Consider the following 19353-nt stretch of genomic DNA (forward strand, 5'->3'; position numbering starts at 1 on the left):
CCTAACAGCCCCCTATCATGCCATTCTTAATTGTTCTCCCCCCACAAAATAAAACACAACACCTCTCATTTTCCCACCTGTACAACTTGTTTCCCTTTACCAGAAAAGCCCTCTTTTTCTTTAATTGATCCTATTTGTGTACTTCTCACAAGAACAAAAAATCCTTAAGAACAAGAAGGATGCCATATTTCCCTTTTTCTTCCCTCAGCACCAAGGACAGGGCCCTGCATATCAGATGTTAAAAACAGATGGTAGTTAAATTGAACTCAAATAACCTGTCCAGTGGAACAACTGAAATTCAGCCCATATCTTCTAACTCCAACAAATACTTACTCATTAATTATTCAAAAAGAGGGGCAGCTAGGTGGCGCAGTGGATAGAGTACCAGCCTTGAATTCAGGAGGACCGGAGTTCAAATCTGCTCAGACACTTAACACTTTCGAGCTGTGTGACCTTGGGCAAGTCACTTAACCCCAGCCTCAGGGGGGGAAAAAAATTTATTCAAAAAGAAAAAAACAAAAACCTAATACTGTAACATTCCCATGAGACTACCATAGCGCTCCACAGTCCCCAGAAGCTTGACCAGTTTAAAAAAAAAAAAATATCACACACACACAAAGATATCACTTTACTGCCAGACTTTAATCTTCCCATTCCAGTCACATGTTGCGAGAACAGAGGAAAGAACTGGGTGAAATGTAGCACCAACACATGGATGACTATGTGCAGAAATAGAACAAATGATCTTTGAGTTATAGTAATTGTAGAAAAAGACATTGCCGTCAGCACTGCCAGTCACTAAAACTGCCCCATCTGGAGAACACTCACAGGTCACAGCATAGCCTTCTACCTGCATTGTTGGGAAAGAAAGAATAATGTGAGCTGATAAGGAATATAATGAAATTTAGGGTGAAAAGCAGCATGGTCCAGTTCAAAATACATTGGATTTATAATGCTAATAACAACTAACATTTACATAAGGCTTTGAGGTTTATCCTTGACAACAACTCAACAACTTTTTTTGGAAGTTAAGTGTTAATATTATCCCTGTTTTACAAATGAGGCAAAGGAAGCTAAGTGGCTCAAGGTTAAACTGCTAGTAAGCATCTTGGGCCAATGCTCTATCCACTGTGGCAGAAGACCCAAATTCAATTCAAACTGTCAGTAGTCAGATATGACTCTCCTTCTCTGTGTGATGTGAGATGAGTTACAATTTCTCTGAGCCTCAGTTTTCTCATTGGTAAAATGAATATTGACCTGTAATTTACAAAATGGTTGTTGTAATGACAGTGCTTTGTGAACTTAAAGCTCCGCAGATCATGAATTAGTAGTAGTGATAGTAATACCAGACAGGAAATAGCCACCTTTCTCACTAATGTCATTAAAAAAAATTATTACTGATGCTTTTTGTCATTTTTTATATTTTCCAATGTATTCACCTTTTTGAATTCTCTCTCATAAGATGATCAATATACATTTACAGCAACATCATTAATACACTAAGTGCAAACCCCATTCAACATCTAAAAGTTCCTTTGTAACTTTATTCAGCCAAATGTCTGAGATATGAATCATACATTTGCCAATGGTTGAGCTGTTCCCTTAAGAACCAGGCTGCTTACCATCCCATTTATAATATTATTCCATGAGAAAAACTGCCTCCATAACACAGTGTTTATTTGAGATATGACTGACAGGTAGGCACCATGTCATAGTGGAGAGAATAACAAATTTTAAGTCAGATGACTTGGATTTAAGTTCTGGTTCTAACAGTTATTATCTTCTATGACAAAAACCCCCATAAAAACTTTGTTTCCCAATCTGTAAAATAGTGATATTATTAACATCATTAAGAAGATGGGCCCTTAGAAATTATGTAAATCTGATTATGACCTTCATTGCATTATGATCCATAAAAAATGTGTTTACTATTTCTGCCTTTTTACATTTACTTGCAGTATTTCTAAACTTTAGTACATGATCAATTTTTATAAAAGTTCCATGTGGTGAGGAATGTGTATATTACTTAGCAGTCCCATTTAGAAGATGCTATAAGTCTTTTTGCTCTAGTTTCATGTGCAACCTGTTCAATTCTATATTTTTCCCTTTGTTTGTCTTTAAGCTTAGATTAGCCTAAAATTTAGAGAGGAACATTAAAATCTTCTGACACTATTATTTTGAAGTTTTAATTTCCTTGTAATTCAGTATTACCTTAATCAGTCTATAGATTTTATGTCCTTCCAAATTATCAAAGGGTTATTTCATAGACCTAGAAAAAAAATTATCTGAAAATTGAATCTTAAGAGAAATAATCAAAAATGAAAAAATAATAGAAAAAAGTAGGAAAGAAAGGGACCTAGCAGCCTCATATCTCAAATTGTTAATTAGCTAAACTATATGATATTGGTTTTAAAAAATGCAAAAGTTGATCAGTGGAACAAACTAGGGACTGAAGTCCCAGAAGCAATTGAACATCCTGGCATAATGTTCAATAATAAAAGCAAGTATACCAATTTCTGTGTTAAAGATACACTATTCAATAAAAGCTATTGGGAAAACTGCAAATCAGAAATTAGGTTTATACCAAAATATCATACTATATACATTAATGATATAAAATAGATTATAGTATTATACAAGATTATAATATTTAAAAATTAGAAGAGAAGGAAATACCTATTCACAGATATAGAAAGGAAATAGTTTTTGACAACCGAGATGAAATAGATCATAAAAGATAAAATGGATAATTTTGACTTGTAAAACTGAAGTTTTTCCACAAAGCCATTGTAGATTTAATTAGAAGTGAAATAGTTTAAAAAAAAATTTCTGCAGCAAATTTCTCTGAAAAAAGTCTAATATCTTAATATACATACATATAATATGAATATGGAATTGATGAAATGCAAAAGAAAAAGAGTAATCTATCTTCCAATAGGTAAATGCTACAATATATGAATGCACAAAAAAAGAAAGACCATCAAAAGTCATATGAAAAAATGTTTCAAAGAAATGCTAAATAAAATTACTCATAAGATTCATCCTCATCTGTATTCTGATGGAAGTGGAAATCTTCAACATAAAGAAGATCCAACTCACTTCCAGTTGATCAATGATGGACAGAGGTAGATACACCCAGAGAAGAAACACTGGGAGGGGAATGTAAATTGTTAGCACTAATATCTGTCTGCCCAGGTTGCATGTACCTTCGATTCTAATGTTTATTGTGCCAAGAAAATGATATTCACACACATGTATTGTACTTAGACTATATTGTAACACATGTAAAATGTATGGTATTGCCTGTCATCGGGGGGAGGGAATAGAGGGAGGGGGGGTAATTTGGAAAAATGAATGCAAGGGATAATATTATAAAATATATATATATATATAATAAAAAAAAAAAAAGAATGAAAAAAAAAAAAAAAAAGATGACAAAAAAGGGGAAATGACAGTCATTGGAGGAATCATGGGATGACAGGAATATTTAGAGGAGTTAACCCATAAATGTTATCTCCTCTTTTATGACCTATACTTTAAGAGATCATTGTGGTATATAGTGTAAGATTTTCAATGTTCTTCAGATAAAGTTATTCTGAAAAGTAATTTGGAATTATATCAAAAAAGTAATTAATTCTTTGCCTCAATGATACCATTAATAAGCATATTTTAAGATTAATATGGTATTTAATACAGGTTCATAAAGTACTTTATAATATAGCACCTTTTGTCTTCTTACAAGAACTCTGTGAGGTGGTTACTATTATTATACCCATTTTATTGATAAAGAAACTGAGGCTGACAGAGATTAACTGATTTGCCCTGGCATTACATCAGTAGTGCTTGAGGTAAGGTTGAAATTCAGATCTTCCTGATTTCAAGCTTCTCATCCACTAAATCACCAAAGAAAAAAGAAAAAGCAATCACATGAACAAAAATATTTATAGGGTGCCCAATTAAGAAATAACTGGATAAATTACAGTTTCTGAATATAATAGAATATCATAAAGCCAAGAGAAATGACAAAGGGGGCAAAGTGAGAAATCAGGAAGATTTTTATGAGAACTGAGAAAATGATGTGAACAGAACCAAGAGGCCAATTTATGTAATGATAACAACATTATAATGATTTAAGAATGTGGATCAATATATGACCCATCAAGATTGCAAAAACCTTATTTAACCATGTTTCCTACTTTAAGGCAGAGATAGCAAGGCCTATAGGTGCTAAGTGAATCATGTACTCTCAGATACAACCAATGAATGAATTTGTTTTGCTTGACTATACTATACAAATTATTGCAAAGGAAGCTTTTTATTTTTGGCAAGGGAAAGCGAGACCAGAAAAAAAAAAAAGAAAGAAAGAAAGGAAGGAAGGAAGGAAGGAAGAAAGAAAGAGTATCAAAGAAACATTTAGAACACATACAGAGGAGAGCAGGATGACATTCAAAGAAGGCACAGAAAACAAAGCAATGTTGTCACTATTTTGTTAAATCTGACATCTACTTTAAAAGAACTATACGTAACAGAAAATCAGTTTTCCACAATTCTCTTTTTGTTCTTTGTATTGAAAATGTTCATGTTTACTGATTTTAGTCAATTTTATAATTTCTTTTAAAAAGTTTAAAAAAAGAAAACCCATAATTAATATAAGACATCATAATTACAATGAATTATGTAACTTAAATCATTTGGGAAAGTGATTCTGATGGTTCATTAAGGAGAATATGGGGAGAAATTAATAAATACCTTATGTCCTTCATAACGTTTCTTTTTATTAATCCGGTATGGCCTCAGTGATGAAAACAATGCCATATAGTTTCCATTTGTCTGAGCCACAAAAGCAGATTCTCTTGGATGTAAAGTGAGGCTAGGACAGGTAAATCGCTCCTAAAAAATGAATAGGGAATAGGAACAGAGAAATGTGTTTTACCTTGTTTGCAGATCACACAATTCAGTAACACTCATGTATTTCCTATGACTCATGTTTTTGCAACACTTTGAGCTCCCCAAACTCAAGGACTAGGTGCCTTTTTATCTGTTTCCCATAATACTAAACACAAGAGTTGACAAATGGCAAATGTTTAACAAATATCTCCTTAAGTAATCCAATCCCAAGAGCACTGACCTTGGAGTTCAACTCTGCTGAGCCTCTTACTAGCTAACTAGTACTGCCATATAACCTCAATCCAAACCTCAGTTAGAGGATAATACTTGCCCCGCCACTCTCAGGTGAGAATCACTCTGTAAATTATATGTATTATCATTATAATTCATGAACAAAGCATTTCACAGTTTACATGGCTCACCCACCATCTCATTTGATAAGCTATCAAGCAATGAGTTCGGGGCAATAAACACTCCCATCTCAAAGATGAAGAAAGAGGTTCAATGTGGGAAAGGACATACAGTCTTTTATGAGTCTATTGCTCCTTTTCCACTACATGCTATCTTTTGGCCACTTCAGTGGGATCATCATGGGGATGTCGTAGAAAAGAATCACACTTCAGACTGCAGTTCAGCTAGATGACGTCTGAGATATCTTCTGGCTATAAAATTCTATGTGACCCAGTCTATCAGTCAGTAAGTAGCAAAACAAAGACTTGGACCTAAATCTCCTGATTCCAAGACCAGTCCTCTGAGTGAAATGATTACTTTGCTCTTGTATTAATAACTAGTTATTAAATCAGGACCAAATCCCCTTTTCTACTGCCTCATCCAGAAATCAACTAGTGTGGAAAATCTTTCTCAAAGACTTACTCAGAGTAAAGATCTAATCAAAGAGAGTAAAAGAAATTCTCCATTTGAGTTAATGGGTGGATTCCTGCTCATTGTGTTTACTCTAACAAGTATGGGGAAATGTGGAGTCTCCCTTTTGTTTGATAGGTGATATGAAAATTGATAAGTCTTTTTGACCAAGACTTGAGTGATCCAAATTACATACTCCAAGATCCTCATAGGAATAAAACCCACCTTTCATTATAATATTCATTTTCTCATTAACTGTTAATCAATCAGAGTTGATTGCTGCTCTCAGGAATATCTTCCAAGGGCATATAACCTGTGAGCCCATCACCATGAGGGATGTTTGGCATCTGAGAGTGTCACTGACTTCTTTTAATAATAATATGCTAACCTTATTAATAAAGTAAGATACCTAGAAACTATATCTCTTGAATTTTTAAAATGTATTTCTAGCATCCTATACTGGTAAAGGGCTGCTTTAGCCCTACACAGTTGAGAAACTTAAAAAGTTTGAAGACAATGTGATTTCCTTGTCCATCAAGCCTCTCTGGCTTTTTAAGTACTTGAAGAAATAGAAGAGACAAATTTCTTTCTGGCAATTCTAGATGAGAAGAAACAGCATTTTACAATGAACTAAGAATCAAGAGGCATATACTGTGTCTTGTCCCTGTACTAAAATTCATGATATGATTTTGGGTCTATCTGTATACTTCTGTAATGAAGTTTATTTCTTAAGTAAAATGAGGACCATATATTAAATTGACTGATATTCTTTCTAGATCTGAAATTTTATTTTCTATAATCCCTTCTGTATTCATATCGGGAATTTACTTAATATCTTCTGCCACTCATTATGTATCTGATATTTGAACTTTCTGGATTATAACAAATAATTATTTTTTTAAAAAGATGACAACATACTCAGCAAAACTAATCAGTACACACACACACACACACACACACACACACACACACACCCTCACTGATACTTTCTCTATCTTTTCTTTCCCCATCTATCTATGTAGGGGGAAGTGTCTTCTCATATCATTTCTTCAGGGCTAAGTTTGTTGTTGTAATTTGCAACATTTATTTGCTGTTATTTTGTGACTGCATTTGAAAGGTAAGAGTTCTGGGCTAGACCATCTCTCAGATTTCTGCCCACTCTAAACCCCAAAATCCTAGCTCTGCTATGATTCTGCTTCCTTCCTGCTCTGACATTATATGACTTTGTTAGTCAAAGTAGATAGCAATCAGCAGCATACAATTTCCCAAATGTCCATGCTATTGGTAGAATATTTCAGAAACTAGGCTGAATGATACTGCCATTTATAGTCATTAGACCATTGAAAACTTTTTTAAACAACCACCTTTTCCATTGTATGTCATTTCTCTGACACAAATAGAATATCCCAAAGTCCTTTATACACATAAAAGTTTCATATTTCACTAGGAATTTCACTGGGAATAAGTTAAAACTATAGCCATGAATTAACAGACCACCAGTTGCAAAAGTTGCTCCTAAGATCAGAATTTTGGAACAGGACATGACATTAGAAATCACTGAGACTATTCCCTTCATCTCAAAGATGAAAAAATTGAGATTTAGATAGGAAAAATGATTTGCCAAAGACTACACAAACACAAACAGTAAGTATCCGAGGCAGGATTCAAAGCTAGGTCTTCCTAATTTCAGCACTCCTATCCACTTTGCCACTGCTTTGTCTGCTCTGACACCATGCCACCTACTCTGACCCCATCCCATCCACTCTGCCACTGCCCTATCCACTTTGCCACACTGCATTATCCATTCTGCCACACCACCCTATCTACTCTATCACTATCCTATCTAATCTGGCACCATCCCTTCCACTTTGCCACTGTCCAATTAACTCTGCTATACTACCCTATTCAGTCTGCCATAGACCTGATTTAAGAAAATCTTATTTAAAAGTATTTCTTTATCATAGAAAGACTTACATGAACTGGTATGAAATAAGCAGAGCCTATAAAATAATACACAATGACTACAACATAAATATAAACTTACATAAAATAACAGAAGATAAATGTTGCAAATTACAAAAATCAAACTTGGCTCTGAAGAAATTATATGAGAACACACTTCCCCCTGCATAGTTAGATGAGAAAAGGAAAGAAAGGAAGGAAAGGAAAAGGAAGAGGGAAAGCTGACATACATGAGTGGGAAACATTACATAGAAGATCAGTGGGTTTTTTTATGTACTGATCAGTTTTGCTGAATTTCTTATCCTCTTTTTACAAAATAATTATTTGTTATACATTTTTAAAAAAAACTATGTGTTACAAGTTCTTTAGGAGAGGAAGGCATAACATGTTAAAACAAAATAGATTAATACAAGTCTATCTTTTTTCAGAAAGGCATTTTACTTGAGCTGTTCCTTACACCCCAAAATAGCTCCATTTTTACCTTTTGATATCCTCCCTATTCTTCAAAGTCCAACTCAAAATCCATCTTTTTCAGTGCTTTCTACTCCTAGCTCTAAGTAAGCTCTCTTTCAACAGATCTCACATATTTTGTTACTCTTTTTATCACATCCAATTATCATAATCTAATTTTCATTATACTTATCTCATTTCCCCAACTGGCTTGAGAGCTCCTTGAGCAAAGGAACAAATGTTATTTATCCTAAAATCACAGCCCAGTACTGATACAGGGCATCAAATAAAATAGGAGTTTAATAAACATTTATTTTATGTCTAAATTCATAGGTATCAAGTTAATTGAAAAGCTCATTCTCATTCTTAGTCTGCATCCACTCAACAAATATTGTAATAGCCTTTACAATGTGCAGTGTACTATATTCAGTGCAGAGAAGGCAAAGATAAAGGGGTACCCTATCTCGAAGCCTAGTAGCAGGATATGATACACACACAAATAACAATGACACATAATAAATGCACATAAAGTAATGCTGAATGAGACATGAGAAAAAAAGTCTATTACCAAATGGGAGATTTAGAGCTTCAGGGGACTGAAAAGAACTCCACAGACAAAAAGGAATTAAAAGATGAAAAGTGTTAAGAAACCACATAAAATAACATGTAGTCAGGAGAGTCATGGTCATATTTGGGAGAATCAAAAGTCTTCAAACTGAAAAATGCCCACTTGACTTACATGAAAGATCTGATTAGAGACCCTGGCAGCACTGTGGAGGTCCCAAGCAATGATGGTGCGGTCAGCAGAATCGCGACTTACAGAGTCTGTGCTGCTCAGGAACTCTTTTCCATTATGAAGAAAGAGAATATCTAAAGTTTGTTGGATTGAAGCTTTGTAGAGTTTGATGACCTGTCAAACACAAATACAAGTTACATTCAGGTTTCCAGAGAGAGAGGAGGGTACTAAAAAGAAATTTCACTAAGGTAGGTAGTTTCACTCTTCATCCTCCACCTCTTGCCAAAATGTCAGTCTTCCTTCCAAAATACCTCTTGTACCAGTCCCACTGCCACCATTCTGGCTCAGAGCCTCATCACTTCTTATTTGAGTTATGCCAATTATATGTTAACAGGTGATTACTTCCATTCCATAATCTTCTAATCCTTCCTTCTTATTCATACAACTTAATCTCTACTTTATCCATTTAAAGTGATCAATTTCCACCCTTCATAAAATATTTATGTGATTTTTATACTTTTATTCAGAAAATTTTACTTATTTGGAAATTGTACCTCTATGTGTTCATGCATGGTACATGTTATGTTGAATGAAATAACCTATAAAATACCTTTCCAACATTAGGATTTTTATGAAATATTGCCTATGGTAAGCAGAATTGACTTCCTTATTAGCTGGATGATAAAAAATTGCCATTCATTATTTTTAAAAATTTCAATAATTTTTGAAAATCTCTTCCAATGCTGATGTATACTTCTCTGATAGGTCCTCTTCTTTATTCTGACACTACAACTATTCCAGCTCAAGAACTTTCACAAAACTACTACACTATTGAGTAGTCTGTTGATTGGTCTACCAACCTCAAATCTTTTCCCCACATAGTCTATCTTCCACTTAGCTATCCACATGATCTTCCTAAATGAAAAACAAACAAACAAACAAACAAACAAAAACAAAAAAACCAGGTCATCCCCCCATATGTATTATATAATAAACTCCAGTGTCTCCCTATTTTCTTCTTAATCAAATATGAAATCCTCTCTTTGGGTTTTAAAAATCTCTTCATAACCTGGGCTCTCCCTATCTTTCCTGTCTTAAACTTTATTTCTTTCCTTATAAAATGTGATACAGTGGCATTGATCTCCTTTCTGTTCTTCAAAAGCACTGAAACAACACTTTATTTCCCAATTCTGCATATTTTTCACTGGCTATCTCCCATGTCTGGAATTCTTTCCCTCTTTATCTTCAACTTCTGGATTCCCTGGTGGCTTCCTTGAAGTATCAGTTAAAGTTTGACTTGAAGTTTTTTCAAGTCCTCCTTAACTTTAGTGCTTTCCTTCTAAGATTATCTCCAATTTATCCTATATGTATTTCATTTATATATTGTTGTTTTGCATGTTTTCTCTCCCATTAGATTGTGATCTCCTTGGAGACTGCTTTTGTCTGTTTGCTATCTCAGTATATTACTTAACACACACTAATCACATCATAAATGTTTATGAACCTATTGACATTCTGTCATTCAATAAATGTCCTTTTTCCATACATAAAAAAAATTACAGCCATTCATTTTTGTGGTAGTAAAAAACTAAAAACAAATAAATATTCATCAAATGAAAATAGCTAAGTAAGCTATAGTACATAAGGTATCTGTAAGAAATAATAAATAAGAAGAATGCATACATGGGAAGGCTCAGATAAATTAATGCAAAATACAATGATGAAAACCAGGAAAATATTGTTAGACTTGGATGATGTTTAGGTTAGCTTTATAAAACTGTTGTTACTTTCTTGTTTTTATTCTTTGTTATAAGGAATGACCTTCCCGGAAGGGCAGGAGGATGGAACAATAACATGCTAGGAAATGTAGGTATTATTAAAAACAAAAGATATTCTTAAAACATTGTTAAAAGAAATGATCCTTTAGTAAATTAAGGATATTTGGTATACTGCCTTCAGAGAGCATAGATTTCTATAAAAGAATGAGTACCACTTTAAAATTTAATAGTAATAAAAGCAAGTAACAAAAAAACAATTTTTGTTTCATGTTTCTATTCTATGAAATTGATATATGACAAATCTCACTAAGCATCAATGGGCTACAGAACTAACTGCAGCAAGGTTTATAATGCAGAGCATTTATTTGGCATTTTTTTCTCCTCACAAGATAAAATCCCAGGCAGAGCTCTCTTTACACAATTCCATGACTCTTCCCATTTACTAATTTAATTTGACTGTTAGCAAACATCCTGACAGGAAGGGCACTGGTACTATTCTATTAATGAGGTGCTGATAGCAAACTTCTCAGGGGGATGGAACCAGAAGAACCAAATTAAGTGCACCATGGGAATAATAATGTTCTTTAGAGGTAGAATCATTTAGCTGGAGTTTACCATTCTTGTATCATTTTATGGAAATCAATAATATGAAGATCATAACAATAGTTTATTATTCAGCTATTGCTACTAAAAACATGAGGGTTTTTTTTTGTCCACTGACTAAGAAGAGAAGATACTGCTTTGGGATTTTTAATTTTTTAGACTCCTTTTAGCAATTTGATGAAGTTTGTGTTCTTCTTAGAATAACATTTTTAAATCTATAAAACAAAATATACAAGATGCAAAGGAAACTAATGAAATGCCACACTCATTTTTTTTCTCCATTAAGATCCCCTACACCAGAGAACTGGATCATATTAATCTTGACCTTCTCATTATAAATGAAACCAAAAAACCAAAGGAAGTTGCAACAAAATGGAAGAATGGTTCACAGGTTCTCCTTAGAAGGCACAAAGGAGAATGCAAAATAGGTTTTATCATGTGTTCAAAGGCATTTCATAGGATATTGATCACTTCAGATTATTATGTTTATGATATTCATTTTCAGAAAGACCACTATGAAGATAGTTGAATATTATACATCAACTCTGAGTACAAAGGATAAAAAGTAGAGACATTCTATGAAGAACTGGATAAGATTGTAGAAATTAAGTTATAAGATACTGTAATTATTGGCTATTTGTATGAGAGCAACTGAGTTCTGAGATTCAGCAGAGCTAAAGTTAATCAATCAGCCACACTATGTTTAGAACAAGTATGGTTCCTCTCCTAGGAGAGGAGGGGCACAGGCTATTTAAGGAGGGGTGACCTGGACCATATTGGAAAAATAGACAGTTAAAACTTCTATGCTGATTGGGATTGGGATTGAGATTGGGGAGAGGAATAATGAGAGAAATTGAAGGAGAAGGAGGATAAAAGGAAAAGAGAAAGGAAAGAAAGAGGAAGGGAAGGGAAAGGAAGAGAGAAGGGGAAGGAGAAGAAAAAAGGAAAGGGAAAAGGGAAAATTGGAAGAGAAAATGGGAAAGGAAAAGGGGAAGGGGAAGGGAATTATACTCAGAGAAATTCTAAAATACATAGAAGAGATAGCTTGTGAGAACCAGAATAATCATTCATTAAGATTAGGTCACAGCAAGGCTGAATGATCTAACAAATAGAGAATTAGAAAAGTCTTAGAGGCAGCTGGATGGCTAAGTGGATAGAGTACAGGGCCTGGCATCAAGAAGACCTGTATTCAAATCTGGCCTCAGACATCTACTTGTTTTGTGACTCTGAGTGAGTCATTTAGCCTCTGTTTGCCTTAATCTACCAGAGAAGGAAATGACAACCAACACCTGTATTTTTGCCAAGAAATTCCATTTACAGTATGGTCCATAGGGTCATCAAGAACCACACACCATTCAATAACAACACAATTAGAATCTTGTCATACCTCTATTTGAATCCTTCCTCTGACACTGTTTAAAAAAAAAAAAAAAAAAAAAAAAAAAAAAAAAAAAAAAAAAACAGGTGGAGGCCAAAAATACATTAATTTTTACAATTATTTGAGAGTCACTATGGTATAGTAGATAGGAGCTTGGCTCAATGCCAGGAAAACCCAGGTTTAATTCTTATTTCTGAACAAGTCAATCTCAGTTCTTTCAAAGTAACTTTAGAGTAAGCACCAATCTGCATTGGTAGAACTTTTCTCCCTGGAAGTTTATTATATCATTAAAATCTCAAAAGAACAACAAAAAAAGTGAACTTCATTTTCTTTTTGACATAGTAACTAATCTAATAAATTAGGAAAATGCCATAGATACTACATACTTAGGTTTTAGGAAAGAATTTGACAGTGTCTCAAGAGAACACTCTATGAACCATAAAAATTAATGGAGATATACTAGCTAGTGATTAGTATAGTTAAATGGATTCAAAACTGAAAGACTAGGCCCAAAGAATGACCATTAATGGGTTGATGACAATTTGAAAGGGGGAATCCTTCTGTAGGGCCCACAGATCTATCCTAGGCCTTGTTTTGTTTTTCTGTTTTTTGTTTTTGTTTTTTTTTTTTTAATATAGATGGCATGCTTTTGAAATTTATATGTGACACAAAAACTGGGAGAGGCATCTTACAGGCTGGATAATGAGAAGCAAAAGCCTGAACAGAACATTAGGTTTGGAGTCAAGAAGACCAGGGCTTGAATGCAGCTTCACTTACTAAATATAGGATAGGGACACTTTTGTTGCAAGGATTAAATGAAATAGTATGTGCAATGCACTTCGTAGACTTTAAAATACTACTTGTGTAAGCTACTGTTATTTTTATGATGATTGTCAGGATCCAAAAGGATCTCATCAGACCAGAACAAACCATTAAATCAAATGAGATGAGATTCAATAGGGTTAAGTTCTATATAGACATGGATTTATAAAATCAAGTTCACAATTACAAGATGAGGAAGACAAGGCTAGATAACTTTACATGAAAAGATTTGAAGGTTTTAGTGGAGTGCAGGTTCTATATAAGTCATCAGACTGACCTGGCAGCCAAAGAAGCCTTAATGATGGCTGGACCACACTAAGAAACAGAATGAGGGATAACTCTGACCTGGTCACACCACCTTTGAGGCACTGTAGTCAATTCTAGGTGTCACATTTTGGAAAAGACATAGACTAGTTGAACATCTTGAGGAAGGGCACCAGAATAATAAGACTGGAGATCATATCACACAGACATAAAGTGAAGGAACTCGAAGGAACTCAATTGTAGAAGAAAAGATATAAGGCTACATAAGAGCAGAAAATGAATGAAAGAGAGATTTAGGTTCAATATAAAGAAAGAATTCCGGGCAATTAGAGTTGTTCAAAAGTAAAATTGGTTACCTCACTTCAGTACTTAGAGCCAATTATCATATGACTGATATGATATGATATGATCATTTGTCAAGGATACTGTAGAAAGGACTCTTAGTCAGGTTAGGATTTGATGTGAAGACTTCCAAAGACTCTTTCAACTCTGAAATTTAGTGATCCTGAATAAATAAAGAACCTCTCCCTCAGTTCCAGGTATAGGTTCACATTCAGATAAAAGACACTGACATCATGAGACTGCCACATTCATTGAGAAGTTATTATTGTTTAACAAGATTCCTCATGATCATAGCTAAAAGGTCATCTAATTAAAGTCCCTTATCTTACACATGAGGAAAGTTAGTCCTAGAGAAAAGAAAAGAAATCATATGCCAAAGACACATGGATTTGGGTCTTAAAATCAGGCATTCTGTCTCCAAACCCACTGCTTTATTGGCTCTGCAATGTTACTGGGAGACAAAGCAAATGATGTCACTGTTGAAATTTCCCCATTAATTTGTAGATTAAAATACCAACTTCTCAGCTTGACATTTGAGGCTATCATCTTTCATCAACAACAATTCTGGGGAAAGCAGGAAAGATCTTAGGGTGCTTGGGCCTTTCCTGATCCCTCCCACTAGTTGTTAGTACCAGATTTACTTTTTAAATATTTTGTATTTTCTTATCTGTGTACATAAATTTCCCCAATTAGAATGCAAGTCCTTTGAAAGAGACCAATTTTTGTTTGTTTCCACACTGTGTAGGATAATATCTAATGCTTAGTAAGTGTTAATAATAAATGCTTATTGAATTAAATTTCTGGTCTCATTTCATACGATACCCCTTCACAAATTCCATGACAGAACATGTTCTCAAAGTGCTTAGTGGTTGCTCCTTCATTCACATACAACTGTCCAGCTAAGCTGGAATGGTCTTCCTACACATTTTGCTACTGAAATCTTTTTTTTCCTTCTCTTCAAGGGTCAACATAGATACTGTATCTTCCATGAAACCTTTCTGGTTCTTCTTCACTATTCCTCCCTCTCTGACTTGTGACCATTTTATGATTTTCCATCTTGTATTGTTTTTACATATAGACTAAATAGACTAAACCCTCAAGGACAAAAATCATGTTACATTCATTTTTGTATTATCACTGCTGAACACAGGAGCACATCAAACAAGCACAATAAATGTTTGCTGAACAAATGGATAAAAGTCAGGGTTGTGAGCAGCAGAGACATGTCCTACAGCAAGTGGTCAGGTCAAGTTTCAAAATCAACCAATAAATCATGATATGTTTAGGATCCACTGCCACAGTAAATTTGCTAAAGTAATAATATGCATAGAATCATAGGACTTCAAAGTTTGAAGAATTACTAGATATCATCTCATTCAACCATCTCAACTTAAAACACAGCACACCGAGTCCAAGAGATGTTAAAAGTGACTTGTTCAAAAAAAAAAAAAAAAAGAGAGACTTGTTCAAGATCACACAATAAGTAGTTGAGTCTGGGTTCAATCAAACATGATTATTCTGAACCTAAAGACATTCCCTGTCCTTTATAGAATACTATCTGCCAATACTACTAATAATATTTTACAGAATAGTTCAATATTATTCATAATAATAAATTAATCTACAGCTCAAATAACATATTAATTATTTATTTTCAAGTTAGGTCTTCCTATTTCACTCAGATTGGAATTGCAGTGGCCTCTCACAGTTCCAATCCCAGGAATGATCAGTATAAAAACTTTAACTTGCTGGTTTTTTGGGGGGAGGGGGGGTTTCTACCTTGGGCTTTACCTCTCCTTAGGCAGTGGTGACTTTCCCTTGGAAAGATGGGGAGGGGGAATGTGCAGGCACATGATTGAGTTTAACCCTTCTGCAGTTCAGAACTTTAGGGGTGCTCTTTTCCCTTTCCCATCACTTCCCTGAAGCAGGAATTACATGCTTATATTGCATTGTACTTTGTCTTTCTAAGTATTTTACAACCATTTCATACTAAGGAGTACAAGTGTTATCATCTCCAACTTAAAAATGCTATGACTTGCTCAAGGTCACATAGCTAGATGATAAGCAGAACCAAAAGGTAAAGCCAGGATTTCTATCTACAAATCCAGCATCCTTTTCTCTACACAACATTTTTGGCTGAATAGCCACTTCAAAAAGCTGTCTCCTGGGAAAGCTGAAGCAGGCAAGGCTGAGCCTGTGGCTGGAGGAAATGTTACCATGGCTGCATAAGTGAAAATAATTGAAGCACCTCATCAGTATACTTGGTGCTGGTTGGTGCTGGTAGTTTCTATAGAAACTAGAGGAGAATGATACCTCTGAAAGCAGTGCATAACTCCACTGGTCTACACTGCCTTTGTTCACATTCACGCATCAACATACAAGAATGAATATATCAAATTCTTTGTACAGTCATAGGTATAGAAGCTCATAAAGCAAATGTTCTCCACATGTTTCCAAGGAAACAGAGACCCAGTGTTTCCCGCCCTCTCAAAATTCATTTGCATTTACAATTCGCTAATGAGGTGGAAAGAGAGAATGCTTTAGCAAGCACATGTAAGAGAATTCCTTTAGCCTTTATATTTAGTGATAACTGGTGGTTTGAATCCTCATCCAAAGGGATAACTATAAATTATCTCTACATCTTCATTAAAGGGCTGTTCTTCCAAGGGTTACCAAGTTGTGTATGCTTTAGAAAGAATTCCGCTGACTCTAAAATCTAATACTGGTGACAAATAATAATCAATATTAGCTCACCTTTATTTTGGGATTTAAGATTCACAGAAGCAGGTGATATATATATATATATATATATATATATATATATATATATATATGATTCTTATATTACAGATAAGTAAATGGGCAGTGATTGGCTAGCTCATTCCATAAGCACTCTTGCATTAAACCCAGAGTCCCCTCCCCTTCAAATGAACTCCTAAGAAATATGTTTCTGCTCTTTCTGATGGTTTCCATGGTAATAGGCCTTCCTAGAAATATGGAACTAAGCAAGTCCCTTTAAGACAAGAGAATTAAGGACACAGCTAGTGAGTGTAAGGACCAAGATTCAAACCCAGCTCTCCTAAAGCAAAGTTTAACACTCTTTATACTTCCCTCATCTGACAAATTACATGGTTCACTGAGTGCTTTGTCACAATGTAAAGACATCAATGACAGAAAAGCACACAATACTAAAATCAACATCTGAAAGCAGACAAAATGGTACAATAGAAAGAGTGATGAGTTGGGAATCAGAAGCTCTAAGTTCATAACTTCCATTTAACGATGGAAAGAAATTCAAGGTTCATCTAGTCCATCCTCAACTCAAATCATGACTTATATCTACAATAATTCTAGCAACTGGTAATCTGGTATTTGCCTAAAGATCTCCAGTGATGGAAGGATTTATTCTCATCAGAGAAGAGTCCATTCGACTTTTGGACAACTCTAATTGCTATCAAATTTTTATATGGAATCAAGAGCTGCCTTACAGTATCCTCCACCCAAACCCCCAAATCTGAATCCAAGAAGAACAAGCCTAGTCCCTCTCCAAGTTATAGTCGTTCTGATACTTAAGGATGGCATTTATTTCCTACTCATCTTTTCTTGTCCAGATGAAATATCCCTAATTTCTTCAATTATCTCTACAACACATTCCAGAAACATAAGTATCTGTTGCTAGGCTAGGCAATGGGGAGAAGTGCAAAGTCAGCTGAGATGTGGTCCATGGCCTGGTGGATCTTATGATAAAAATTTTATCTTGCATGCTTTTAAGTTCTGCTGATCCTAGTGATAATCCCCAGACAAGCTCTAGCTTGTCAATATCCCTTTTGATAGGGAGCACTCAGAAATTGACAGACTATAATGGGACAGATAATAAGTTCCTTCATTGATGGATGTTAACCCTAAGATGTTAGGGTTTGAGGAAGGATTGTTTGGGTTTTGGGGGTAGGTGGCTCTTGTTCTGTTACTAATTAGAAGCAGGACCTTGAGCAAATCACTTCCCATTTCAGATTCAGCTTTCTTATCGGTAAAATAAGATGAATTTCTAATATTTCTATAAGGCTTTAAGGTTTGCAAAGTACTTTATCCATATAATCTTGTTTGATTCTCACAGTTACTTGTGGAGTAGGTGCTATTATAATCCCCATTTAGATGGAGAAACTGAGGCTGAGAGATATTAAGTGACTTACTAAAGTCACAAGTTAATTTGTATCTAAGAGCATGATGTAAATTCAAGTCTTCTTGACAAGTCTGATATTCTACTTTAAGGGCAGCAGATGTCATTGTGGATAGACTTGGAGTCAGAAAGGCCTAAGTTTAAATGTAGCCTTAAGACACTTTATAGTTGTGTGAATCTTGACAGGTCACTTAACTATCATCGTCATCTTCTATAGAATGTAGGTAACAATAACAACACCCACTTCCCAGGGTGTTTGTGAGAATCCAATGAGATAATAATTTTAAAGGGCTTAGCATGGTGCTTGGTACATGGTAAGTGCTATATGTTAGTTATTATTATTTTTTATTTTAGATAGCATCTAAGATAGTGCCTAAATGAAGGAACTGAACTAAATGTTCTCTAAGGCCCTTTCTTCTTTAAACATCCTATGGTTCTAGGATTACATGGTCCTTTTTACCTTTGACATTTTGTGTTCTCAGTCTGATAGTCTGTGGTTTTTATCATTCTAAATTATATTCTAGTTCTTAATGCCATTATTCTAAAGGACTCACAGCCATATGAAGAGGAAGTAGCTGCTATCACTTGGAGGAATAAAATTGTAAATTCATACTTATCATTGCAAAACAGATTATCTCTTGAGTGGGTCAGAGAAAAAAGAAGTCAGTTGTAGTGATCATGATCCCTTACTAATGAAAGTTATGTGCTGATCTAATATTAATAAAAAGAGGTCTGCTATTTTTTTCCTTTCCTTTTCTTTTTTTTTTTTGCTGAGGCAATTGGGGTTACGCAGCTAGGAAATGTTAGGTGTCTGAGGCCAGATTTGAATTCAGGTCCTCCAGATTTCAGTACTGGTGCTCAATAGGATCTGTCTGCTATTTTTCTAGCATGCATATCTCATATTATCCAAACTGCTGATTACTACCTACTTTTAGTAATTACACAAATGCTACTGACATAAAGAATCTAGAAAGCACTACTCAAAGATTATTAATTCCTGGGCAAGAATTGAAGTCTTTGGGGGCACAGATGGTGTTTTATCACTGCTGCCAATAGAAGACAAAAGCTTCAGGAAACAAAAGAAGACATGGGA

At 34.6% G+C, this 19353-nt stretch overlaps 1 protein-coding gene across 9 annotated transcripts in view; it reads right to left on the reverse strand.

Annotated features, from left to right (window-relative positions):
- Nucleotides 1–623: 623 nt before the first annotated feature.
- WDR25 (WD repeat domain 25) overlaps nt 624–19353 on the reverse strand; it is a 251388-nt gene continuing 232658 nt past the window's right edge. For all 9 annotated transcript variants that reach the window (XM_074291280.1, XM_074291281.1, XM_074291274.1 and 6 more), the window contains 3 exons: nt 8900–9070; nt 4750–4890; nt 624–850 (listed from right to left, as the gene is read on the reverse strand). In XM_074291280.1, coding sequence (XP_074147381.1) covers nt 629–850; nt 4750–4890; nt 8900–9070 — 534 coding nt within the window. In that variant the 3' untranslated portion in view covers nt 624–628. The remainder of the gene's footprint in view (nt 851–4749; nt 4891–8899; nt 9071–19353) is intronic.

This window comes from Sminthopsis crassicaudata, chromosome 2 (assembly GCF_048593235.1).
Source record: "Sminthopsis crassicaudata isolate SCR6 chromosome 2, ASM4859323v1, whole genome shotgun sequence".
NCBI lineage: Eukaryota > Metazoa > Chordata > Mammalia > Dasyuromorphia > Dasyuridae > Sminthopsis > Sminthopsis crassicaudata.